Source organism: Muscardinus avellanarius, assembly GCF_963383645.1.
Source record: "Muscardinus avellanarius genome assembly, chromosome: 15".
Lineage (NCBI taxonomy): Eukaryota > Metazoa > Chordata > Mammalia > Rodentia > Gliridae > Muscardinus > Muscardinus avellanarius.
Genome location: NC_137801.1, coordinates 69,659,692 through 69,672,486, shown reverse-complemented (window position 1 = coordinate 69,672,486; position 12,795 = coordinate 69,659,692). Strand labels below are relative to the sequence as shown.

The following is a 12,795-nucleotide window of genomic DNA, read 5'->3' as shown; positions in this document are numbered from 1 at the left end:
TCAAGACAAAAAGGAATTCAGACATAACTTGAAATGTAGTTTCACCATTTAGGTGAAATTCAATTCTGGGTTTGACTTTTGTCAGCTGTGCTATTTTTCAATAAATTATCCACCATTATTAAATGCTATCCATAATTTTTATGCTTGACATATTTGCTTGTTCTTGAAAAACCGTGATGTCTCTAATCTGAGTGACATCCTTTCTTCTTAGTGCGTCTGAGCAGAAAACGCAAAGGGTTGAAACAAGAAAAGGACAGATCTTTTCTTCCATTTCGACCTTGAGCAACCTGGATAAGACAATTACCTTACTTGGACCTTAATTTTTCAATTTAAAATGGGCTTAGCAATTTCTGTCTCTTACCTGAAGTCCCAGAGGTAATGAGATGAAATCAAATCCATTTTCCAGACATACCTTTACAATGTAACTAGAGCCCACACAAAGAGTGAAATTTCTACAGCTCCTACAAGCCAAGGTGTTTGCGTTGTATTGCACTTGGTAATAAATTTCTCCAAATGAAGAGGTTTCTAGCCATTTTTAGTGATTGCTGTGCTAAAAATCTGTCCCATGTGGAGAAGATATTTTACAGGCACAACAAGAAGGGTGGGCACTTCACATACAAGCCATGAGTCTCAGCATTTAGTCCAGGCTTGGCGACATGGATGGCCATTGGTCACAAGCTATTGTGACTAGAACTATGTTGCATCTTTTAAGCGTTTTTCATATATTAAAGACTAGATGGAGTGTGAAATATCAACCAGCACTTATATTTGTGGTGCCACTTAACAATATGAGGAAATGTTTACTAATTCGTATCCATTTGAAGCAGTTTTAAACAAAACCCCCTTCACCAAAAATAAATGCTCGCCAGAATAATAAAATATAAGTTTCAGTTCTGCTGCACACTGCCCAGCTGACCTCAGCTGAGCACGATGGCAGGCTGCAGCAGCCCAGGCAGGAAGCCCACCCTAGAGCTGTGCCTCATCATTCATCCTACAAAGACACCCTGCAGGGATGACCAGCCAGCCCAACCTCGAGCTGAGCATGACACAATTGAATTCAGGTCCATCTAAAGGGGCGAGAGTGGGCGAGTTACACCAGCCAGACACTCATCAGTGCCCACTGGTACTCAAAGCAAACATGCCACCAATAAAGTGAAGCCCTGTACTTATGGGGTTAGAATATTCCAAGAGAGTTTGCAGAACTCACAATATACACGGCACCTACTGGGAAACTGCACCATGATAAGGTAAGGGGCGGTGTGGAGCCTACAAATTCAAGCACAGTGTCTATTGCTTTATTGTTCCGTTAGTGAAATGCCACTTGCCTAAAGGAAATACTGATTGGTTCAGGTGCTGGCTGCAGTTTGGCGCCACCTGGTGGCTGTTGTCTGCAACAGATTTCCAAATGGGCTCTGTGGCCAGCTGGGACTTTCTCAAGAGCATCCTCAGGGATTTCAGGAATCTTCAGATGATCTGACGGCATGTGCCAGATTAGGAAGCCTGATCAAGGAGCTTAACACAAATTCAGGATCTCCCTCTCTGTCTCCCACTTGCTGAGACAGGCCTCCCTCTCCACCCCACTCCCTACCCCCACGGAATAAAAGAACCTTATTTTAACTTTGGCCACTAGCATCTCCAGCCTGCCCACTTGGTTGTGCTCTGGAAACCTGTTCCCTTCCTCCATTTCCTCAAAGCCCCACAAGCATGGAGCTGTTGGGTCAGGTATGTTGTACCAGAGATCTGAGGTGCAAGGTCAGGGCTTTGGAGAGCATTATACTTTCTTGAATTTACTCTTGGACATCACAGTTCTTTGCAATGCATTGAGCAGTCATCGCGACAGGTAATTTCTTGCTGGCTGGATCCTTTTGCCAGCCTTTCTTCCAACCATAAGCTCAAGTTCTCTCCCTCTCTCCTCCCCTAAGCCCCCCCCCCTCATTATTTTCCTCTTAGTATTTAACTTTCCCCCACAGAGACCAATTCTGCATTTGTCTCACCTTGAATTAAGCTCCTGGCATCTTTCTTTTTTCTTTTCCAAATCACAATAAGGTCTTCAGCCAAACCAAGGGCCTTCTAATTTGTTCTCTTCCAGCTTTATGAAACCTACAGAAGTTTTCAATGCAAGTGTTGTTTTACATATCCATCCAATTAGAATTTCAGGCAGGACTATCAGTCACCTGTCTACACACACACACACACACACACACACACACACACATACACACACACACACACACACACCCAGCCTTCCTATCCCATCTCCACGCTGCCCCTAAGCAGACAGGCGTGTGGGTAGAGAGAGAGCTGGCCTCTCTCTGCCGCAGCTTCATATTTGAATATCTCTCGTTGGAGCATTTCTGAATTCCAGACACAGACTGGGTGGTATGTCAGAGAGGTACAGAGTCTTTACATCACCGGCCTCTTCAACCAAACACACAGCCATCTTCTTTCATCCCCTGTCCCATTTAACCGCTGCCCTCTGCACTCTTTTATGCCCAAGCCTACTAAGATTGGAGACTCTACCCACTGCCTGCACTTTCTCCCTTCCTACAACTCGGTTTACCTGCTCTAGATTCAGTTTGAAAGACCAGAAAGCCAGTTCCCAGCCTCATGCTCCCTCCCCTTGGTGGTGGGCCCGTCTGCCCCTAGAGCCCCCCTCGTGCCTGTCTCTGGCCTCTCCCCCCTGGCTTGACCCCCAGATATGGTCTCCTCTCCCCTCGTGACCATCTGTTTCCCCTTACTTCCTCATGGATTTTGAATATGAGGGTTCCCAGATCTAATGCCAGGCAAACATTTTTCCCCCAGTTTCAGATCTGGATAGACCTCTACCCACCTGCCCTTGAGGTTAACTTGTTCAAAAGACAACTCACCTCCCCCACTAGCCTGCCTGTCCTCCCAGGGGCCTCACTCCTGCAGCAGTCGGCCTGCTCTCCTCTACTCCTGCAAGCCAGAAAGTCAGGCCAGGTAGGTTGTCAGCAGCCGAGTCCGCCAGCTCTTCCTCAGCCACGGTACATCCTGGACCCCTCCCTCCTGCCCACCTAGCCACTCTGCCATGGCCCCAGCACGAGTTCTCACTCTCCAGGTCCCTGTGCAGAGCCTCAGAGGCCCACTGCCTCCATCCACTGCCAAAGCACGAGAATCTGCCTAGGTGGACCTCCTACTGAAAACTGGGACATGGTTTCCATCAACTGCAGAGTAAACTAGTATCTCTCCAGCCCCTCATGCCCTTCCTGGTTTGGCCTCTGCCTCCCTTTCCAGCCAAGTCTCACAATATTGCTGTATACAAGCAACTTCCAGTCAGTTGTGGTCTCAGCCTGGCACCCTCCTCGTGTCAGGCGCCTTGGCCATTAGCTACCCTGCCATCCTGGGCCTGCCCACTTCCTGCTTCTGTTTTAGGGACTAGAAAAGAGGCTCCTCATTCAGGAAATTTCTCTAGCCAGCTGGAATGAGGATTCTGTATTCCCATTACCCCCCATGCTCTGGCTAACATTATGTAATTAGCTAACAACTGATCTCTACTGGCACGTAAAGACTCATTTTAACATTTTATGTACTGATATGTTCCATATTGCATTGATATTTACAAAGGACTACTCACACCCTTCCTCCAGGTCTCCATTCTTCTTGAAAATGTAACCACTCTCCACCGCTCCCCATGATACACTCTCTGGTGCTTCCCCCACGGACTTGAAGCCGCTAGAAAAGAGACTCATCAGCATCCCCAACCCGTAGCTCAGAGCCAGGTGTATAGTAGGTGCTGAATAAAAACTTGCTGGCTATATCGATAAGTAGTGTTCAGTTTTGCCTGCCTCCAAGAGGACTGCAAAGAGCTCTTCTGAATGTAAAAGTGAACCCCGAAATGCACAGGTGCTACTTTCTTTGCAAAGAAATCACATTGATCTGCAATTTTTTTTCAAGGAAGTAAAAAGTAAGAAGAGAGAGGGACCAAGAGACACCCGTGGGGTTGCAGGAGGATGAGGCTTCTGAACACATGTCAGATGAAAGACAGCCCAAAGCTCCCTGTGCAAAGAGGGCTTTGGAGAGAGACAGGTTCGTGGCCCTCTCGTGTTTGCAGGCCCGTCGTTGTGATGAGCTTAGCTTGGATGAAATAGTGAAAGCTGCAGGGCCAGCAGCTTACACTGGGTTTAACAAGTAGCAGCAGCAGTCACAGATGCCAGCTGCAGAAGCCCCGATGCCTGTGGTTCTCAGCCATAGATGCACAGGAGAATCCTCGGAGAGCTTCTGGACACTGGTGCCTAGACTGCACCACAGACCAAGTAAATTAGAAGCCCTCAGATGGGATCCATACTGGACTCAGGGCTCCCCAGGTGATGCTCCACACAGAGCAGAGATCAGGCGGCCATGTGCTTCAAAGCTGAGCTCACACATGAATTCCTTGGTAGTCTCCAAGAGGCACATTCTGGCTTGGCCCCTCTGGGCTGGGGCCTGAGCGTCGGCTTCATAACCAGCTCCCAACAGTCACTGATGTGGCTCAACTTTAGGGGTGGTGATCAGTCGGCCATGCGGGGGTAGGAAGGAAGATATTGGGTGTTTATGTGGCATGGATATTGCAGAGAGGGTTAATGCCCTGGGTGGGGGTTGGGATTCTATCAGTGTTTTTCAACCTTTCTGTAAAAGCCTAACTCTTCCATTCACCCCTTCCATACAAAGCCATTCACCGAAAGCCGGGGTATCACCCCATGAAACAGAGCTATCGAGTTGGAGTGAAGTTGGGAACACACGGAGAGTCTCCACCACGTGCATTCTGAAGATGCCTAGATACTATTTAGTAAGCCTATCCATCTTGATTTCAAACACTGAGAATTAATTCAGAAATTGAAACTGTCGATGCTGTGCACAACAAGGGGACTCTTGCTAGTGAGACTTAAATAAACCTGGATTAGCGAGCATTAAGGTATTAGGGCATTAAGGACAAGGGGATCTGTGGAATTTGAGGCTACATGGTCTGTAGGCGGCAAGTGTATCCTATAAAATGTGTCAAGCCCCATTCACTGCCTACAGGAGGAGATTAGCTGGAACCAGGGCATGGAGTTCTTGTACGCGCCTTCCTTCTGAAAGTTCTGATAAGAACATGGGGAAGATCGTGTGGCCAGAATCAGCTCGCTGGGTTCCCTCACATGTACACAGCCCCGGTCTCGCTGCCAGTACATTGCTGACTCCAGATCCCCTCCCCCAAGGCAGATATTAACCCTGCGAGCTCATAAAATCCCACAAAATAGGATCACATGGGCCTGCTTTTTAAAGTAATGATATTTAAGCAAGATGAGAGAGAGAGAGACAGAGAGAGACAGAGAGAGACAGAGATTTAGTTAATTCCAATAAGCAACAGAACATGATAAAATTTCTCCAAAAAGTGGTCAAGGTGAAAGAAATATACTTGTTTTCATATTTTCCAGTGATAGAATTTCATTCATTTGACTTACATTCACTTAGAGTTTGCTCATAAATTGGGTACTGTCTGGATCAAACATTTTCAGTTTCTGTATAATAAGAGTTTATTCCAGCAAGATCTAGGAGGGTGTGTTTAATCTTTAGTCTCATCCAAGGATTAAACAAACCTTTGGGGTGGGAGTTGAGGGGTGCCGAGGGGACCAAATGACTGCAAATCTAGACCTGAGATCCTAGGTAGGCTGAATTTTTAATGTAATTATGTTATAGTGATAAAAATACACAATATAAAATGTACCATGTTAACCATTTTGAAGTGTACAAGTCAATGGCATTAACAACACTCACCATGTTGGACAATCACCACCACTATCTATTTCTAGAACTTTTTTATCATCCCCTTATCAAATAACTCCTGTTCTCTCTCTCCAACACCTGGTAACCTTTCATTTGCTTCCTGTCTCTATGAGATACATATTTTATATAATTGGAATCCTACTTATCCTTTTATAACTGGCTTATTCAAGTAGCATTTTATTTGCAAGCTTATCTATATATCAGAAGTTCATTCTTTTTAAGGCTGAATAATAGTCCATTGTATGGATATGACACATTTTGTTTATCCATTTATCTTTTGATGGACATTTGGGTTTTTCCATCTTTTAGTTGTTGTGAATAATACTGGTATATGAGCATCCATTTGGGTCCAAGCTTTCTATTCTTTGGGGTCCACACCTTAAAATAGAATCGCCGCTGTTGTATCCTTAAACCATTCTTAATTAGCCCTATCAGGGCATGGAAAACCCAGTGCTCTACCTGATTATAACACTTTTCAACTGAAACAAAGACCTTAATTTTGTTGTTTCTAAATAAATAACAAAATTGCTTTTCTTTCTTTGAAAAGGGAAGGATCATAAAAGGCTGATATATCATGTGGACTGATTCACCTTATCATTTTCCTAATGGTCTGGTTGATGATTTCCCTAAGGGCACAATGCCTTAAAGTATAGATTTTATTTTGTATTTGGGTATGGCAAAGAAGACATATCAGGATACAAATGCTATTCACAACAGACCTCATTGCTCACGGCTCCCAAGATGAAGGGCCACAGCCCCATACCACAAAAGGAAGAAAAGAAAAAGAAAACGCCTTAATTGTGGTTTTCTCTGGAAAAAACAGTGAGACAGGGTGACAAGCTTTAGTACTGGCTGGCTTCAATAATTCCAGCAGGCTCTGGGGGGTAGTAGCTGCCCTGGTTGTCTGATATCTGGATTCAGAGTCATTAGGGTTGGCAAATAGTATCCTACAGGGTAAGAGCCCAATAAAGCAGATCTTGCAGACACGAGGTGTGAAACAGTGATCCCGTGTGCTAATTATTTATTAGAGTCGCTTTGAGAATTTTCTAAAATACAGTTTCCTGTTGCCACACCCAGGTCAACTGGATAAGCACCTCTGGCACTCGGCATCTTTAAATCTCCCAGGGTGCGTTTCTCATGTGCATTTGGGGTTGAAAACACTGATCTAGAACGATGTTCCTCAAAGTCTGAACCAGGAACAGTAGCAGCAGCATCTCCTGGGAACTTATTGTAAAGGCAAATGTTCAGGCCCAACCAGGAGTGGCTGAGGCAGAAACTGGGGCTGTGGCAGCCCTGCAGGTGACTCTGCGGCCTGCTCTGGCATGGGGACTATGGGTCCAGGGACAAGAGCATCGACTTGACTGCAGGGTCCTCCTGTCACATCTCCCACCGGAGCACACTCAGCACTCCAAGGCAGGGGCCTGCTGAAGATCAGCTAGTGTGTTTAGGTCACCGGCCAAGCATCAGTCTACATGACACAGGGCTACTGTTGCCGGGAGGAGACTGCGCATCTCGGGTTCTCCAGTCCTGTAATCCCTCAGAGCTTTGCTGGGGAGCACTGTGTGTGCAGCAACACACTGGAAGGAGGGGCTGAGATGTGCTGGGAAACATGCGTGCAATCACTGCAGAACAGTGGCTGTGGAGAAGGGGACAGCCCGGGGGACCTCGGGAGCCTGCTGAGGTGGGGCAGCTGTCTGCACAGAACAGATGGGCTCACCTCTGCTTTGCAGACTCCGTGATTCATTGCTTAAGAGCTCTTCAAGTGTCTTCAAATTGCAAATATGAATATTCACAGGGTGCTGAATAAGTGGCAAAGCTAGGGAACTCTACGCAGAAGTGACTGAAAGCAAACCGAGGATCAATAAAAGAGGAATTGAGTGAGTAAGTGGGTTTTCCCTTCTGGAGCAAAATCACAGACTTTTATATCACAGATAATCAGAACAGACTCTAACCAGGGTAGAAGAAAAAATGGGGGGGGGTCAACTTTTCTCCAGTAATAAGAAGCTGGTTCTAGGGACACAGACTTACATCCTGATCCCATTCAATCCTGTAACCAGTTGTGAATTTGAAGAAGTTAATTAAATTCTAAACTTTGGTTCCATCATCTACAAACAGATTATGATAGTACCTATCCAATTATTTGCTTCAAGGGTTAAATGAGAAAATGCCCATAAAATGCCCATATAATGAGAGAATGCTCAGAAACACTCCAAATTTAACTACCATTTCAGCTACTAATAGTGATTAATATTATCATTAGCGCAGTGACTGTCATAGTTTGTTTTATGTTATTGTAACAAACACCTGAGGATAGGTACTTTGTAGAGAAAAAATTATTATTCAGCTCACAGTTCTAGAAGTTCAGAGGCATGCACTGGCACCAGCTCAGCTCTGATGAGTTTCTCATGGTGGATAGTATCACAATCACAAGAGCATGTGCAAGAGTGGGGAGCAATGTGTATGGTAGAGGGCTTCAGGGGAAGTGCTGGGCTCCCTCACATCAACCCAGCCCAGTCGTAGGAGACAACAGTAATGCATTATTGAAGGTGATGCCCCCGTGATACTAGGCCCTGCCTTTTAAAGGTCCCATCACCTCAATACCATCACACCTAAACCACAACAGTGACCAAGAATATGTCTCCCAAGATATTTGCTGTGCTCACCATTATTATTATTACTCTTAGGAATGCTGAGCCTCTCTATTAAGCTCGCCTCTGGGGAAAAGCTATACCTAATCAGACAAGCCAAGGAAAAGTTCCTTGAGAGATTTTTCCTTTCACAAAATTAAAATGAAATGATTGAAGTCCCCTACTTAGAAGGATTTTTACCTTAAACAAAATGGGGTAAGTTATGCTGCTGTAAGACACCTCAGGAACCTCAAGAACATCATGTCACAGAGGTTTATTTCTTGCTCGTGCCCCCGTGTGAGTCTGTTGGCACCTGCCCTCCAAGCTTTGACTCAGACAGCTTCCATCTGGATATAGATTCCCAAAGGCCAGGATTAGAAGTGGGTTTTACCTTGTGGCTTTCACCTATGGATATAAGTTCTAGGATTAGTTTTACCCTCTCCTCCACGATAATTATTCTGATAACCGTGAATCCGTGTGTCACATAGCATGGGTTAGGGCTCGTCCTCCACCGTGATGGTTCCCATTTTAAATGTACTATTTGGGCTGCATCCCAAGCAATATTGAGCATATGTGTAGTCAGACCGCTCAGAATTGACACAATCTCCTCCTTCCTTCTACAGAATCTACTTCTACTCATGCAGACTAAATTTACATTCTTGTTTTTTTTTTTAGAGGGAAGGAGAGAATAATATTGAACTTAGCATCGACCCAGACTGCCATAAGTAAACAATGGATTAAGTTCTCTATCATCAAAATCTTGCTTTCTCTCTTCAGTCCCAACAAGAATCTCAATTATGGAAAAGGCCATAAGAAAATAAATAAAAGAGATCTGCCCTCCAGTTTCTACTTGTTCGCTCCGTGCAGGCTGCCTGCCTCCTGCGCTGCACCTGGCAGCCCAGCCTTGTCACGGCGAAGGCTGAGAAAGGCGGGCGCCACACCACCTGACCACCCCTGTTACTTCTCACACGGACTCTTCTCGTCCCCTGCCTGCAGGTACCACATCTGCGTGACTGTGCTGATCTACTTCCTGCCCCTGCTGGTGATCGGCTATGCGTACACCGTGGTGGGGATCACGCTGTGGGCCAGCGAGATCCCCGGGGACTCCTCTGACCGTTACCATGAGCAAGTCTCCGCCAAGCGCAAGGTGAGCGAGGGGCTGGGGCGCACAACCCGCCCTGGCGCCCTGGCAGGCTGGCGAGCAGGGATGCCAGAGGCAGCTCACTAAACAGCCCTGGGTGTGAGAAACAGGAGACTGGCAGGGAGAAGCAGAGAGGAGGGAGGGACCTGCCTTCATGCACACATGTACACATGCATGCACATGCATTCATATGCATATATACACTCACACACATTCATACCCACAGCATACACACATGTATACATACATGCACATGCATTCATATGCATATATACACTCTCATACATTCACACGCACAGCATGCACACATGTACACACACATGCACATGCATTTATATGCATATATTCATTCACACTCATAGCGTACACACCTATACATATGCATACACATACTTCTTCACATACACACACAAACACACATGCACACAATGGAAACTACTGTTTTTGTTACTTGCTAACCCGTCTGGATACTGGCCGTTCTAAACCAAATTGGCATGTATATTATTTTCTCTTCTCCTTTTTTAGACAAACAGTAGATGCACACTGTTCGCACTGTTTCACTTAAAATCCACAAGGACTCTGAACATCAGTCTCTGAAGACTTTTCCCCACCCCACCCCACTCTTCTTTGCATGGATTTCATTGTGTGGGTGCTGTCTTGGGGATGATGTCTTGGGGATAAAATGAAGGTTGCAGCAGCCAGCGTCTCAGTCCATCAGACGTCTATAGCAGATGCCTTTGACTGGGAGCTTCCCTCCTGAACACCATTCAGCTGGGCTCACTCACTGGTCTCCCCATGGCTTGGGTCATTGCCCGGAAGGTCACATAACACAGGTGTCCCCAAATGTCAGAATCATCTGAAGGGTTTGTCTGGCACAGGATCTCAGGTTCCAGCCTTGGCGTTTGTGATTCAGTCAGTCTGGAGTGGATGGAGGAATTTGCATCTCTAACAAGTTTCCAGTGATGGTGGCTTTGCCAGTCATGGGGCCAGGCCCCGAGAACTGCCCACGCAGCCCATGTCCTTTAACACTAAATATCAAAGACATTTCCTCCTCCTTGTAAGGCCGTGTCACAAACACCCCGCCCCGTGCCACACTGTGTGCAGGGAAGGAGAGGGAAGGGAGGTGCGGTGCGCGTGGCCTCACCTGCCCCACCCTCTCGCCAGGTGGTCAAGATGATGATTGTGGTGGTCTGCACCTTCGCAATCTGCTGGTTGCCCTTCCACATCTTCTTCCTCCTGCCCTACATCAACCCGGATCTCTACCTGAAGAAGTTCATCCAGCAGGTCTACCTGGCCATCATGTGGCTGGCCATGAGCTCCACCATGTACAACCCCATCATCTACTGCTGCCTCAATGACAGGTGAGGACCCCACCCCACGCTCTCCATCCAGGGGCCACGAGCAGCCGGATGAGCACAGCCAGCTGGGAGACAAGAGGGCGGGGTGGGGACTGTAGCAAACTAACTACCAGCTACGTGGCCCCTGCTGATTACTCAGGCTGTGCAGGAGCCCCTGGTGGCCCGATGGTCTTTCCTTTTCCAAGAAGAATCAGAAATCGCCTATTTTCGTGTGAGGTCTTCTGATCTTTAAATCTTGGCAACTGAGCTGGGGAAGGGGGAGGGCACAGAATTAAAAACCTCTGTGGTTAATGCAGCCAAGGCGAGCCTGCAAACTGGATCTCCTTCTGTTTTACAATCTGGGCAGCTTGCCCTGTTTCATCCCACATTTCCAGCTGAACAGGGTTAACAGAAAGGAGGCAGGGCCTCAGGGGCTTGATTCCTGCCTACACTTGGTCAGGCAGGCTGGAGGAGCTCCCCCAGCAGTGGAAGCCAACTTAAAACAAGCACGAGAAGGCAGAGCCCATTGGGAATGGCGGTCAGCAACAGGGGCTTCACCACAGCACGTAGGGGATCCCAAAAAGGGGTTGGGACACCCAGTTGCAGTACAGTGCTTCATCCAGAAACCATCTCAGCCTCTGTGGAGAGGAAGGGGAGGGATGACGTGCTTGTCGAGGCCTCTTTACCCATCCATCTTTGGCGTGGGAAGCGCCATCTCTGAGCTCAGGTATCATGAACGTAGGGAAAACATTCTCTTGAATGATTTCACATGGTCTCTATTAGCCTAACTCACATATTCACCCTTCTTCTTAGAGCTAAATTTTCTAGCTTAAATCTCCCTGTACAACTTTAAGTTAGAGTCTCCTTGTTTAATGGAGAAACTGAGGCACACTGAAGGGACAGGACCGGCATGAAGTTCTCCTGCACTCAGTGGGTTTTGAGGGGGAAAGGGCGGGTCTTAATGTGTGGTGTTCCCACCAGCCCGATGATCACCACGGTGCGATGCACACAGTAAACACTTAACCAGGGCTTTATGTTGATGTTGAATTGACCCGAAGTCTCCCAACCTCCTCACCCTCCAGAGGGAACCCAAGTCTTCCCACCCCATCCACCCGTAGATCGAGGACCAACCTCAGCAAAGACATGCATTTCACATGAGCCTGGGTTTGGCTTTGATAACTGGCCTTAAAATCTTTGGGGCCTTAGTGTCTCCAGCTGTTAATGGATTTACAAAATCATAACACCGAGTCACGCCCGGGAGTATGCTGCTTGGAGAAGCTGACACGGGAGAACACTTGGAGAAGCCCGTCTGTGAGCAGGCTGTCTCCAGCGGTCACCTGGTCCTCTGCTCTCTCCCCAGGTTCCGTGTGGGCTTCAAGCACGCCTTCCGGTGCTGCCCCTTCATCAGCGCTGGGGACTACGAGGGGCTGGAAATGAAATCCACCCGGTACCTCCACACCCAGGGCAGCGTGTATAAAGTGAGCCGTCTGGAGACCACCGTCTCCACAGTGGTGGGAGCCCACGAGGAGGAGGTGGAGGAAGGCCCCAGGGCCACACCCTCGTCCCTGGACCTGACCTCCAACGGCTCCTCCCGCAGCAACTCCAAGACCATGACCATGACGGAGAGCGTCAGCTTCGGCTCCAGCACGCTGTCCTAGACGCAGGCCCCTCGCAGCTGCAGTCCCCGCTATCTTGTCCTGCTCCATTCATGCATGGATTTGTCCTTGATCTGGAAAACATTGTAAACACCCAGACACCAGGGCTGCGGAGAAGGATCAGAAGGGCTTGGGGAAAACATTCCATCCCAAACCAGTCTAGATCCTTTCCTGTCTTTGCTGCCCTCCACCCATGCTGCGAGACACGGGGCCTATCCTTGAATCTCTCTGAGCCTGTAAAATGAGAAGATTGGTCTCTAGTTTCCCCTGGA

At 47.5% G+C, this 12,795-nt stretch overlaps 1 protein-coding gene across 1 annotated transcript in view; it reads left to right on the top strand.

Moving 5' to 3' along the window:
* Positions 1 to 12,526, top strand: part of TACR1 (tachykinin receptor 1) — a gene marked incomplete at both ends in the record, with an annotated part of 150,881 nt that extends 138,355 nt beyond the window's left edge. Inside the window, 3 exons of the mRNA XM_080711085.1 lie at positions 9,387 to 9,537; positions 10,696 to 10,892; positions 12,229 to 12,526. Coding sequence (XP_080567211.1) covers positions 9,387 to 9,537; positions 10,696 to 10,892; positions 12,229 to 12,526 — 646 coding nt within the window. The remainder of the gene's footprint in view (positions 1 to 9,386; positions 9,538 to 10,695; positions 10,893 to 12,228) is intronic.
* Positions 12,527 to 12,795: the final 269 nt, after the last annotated feature.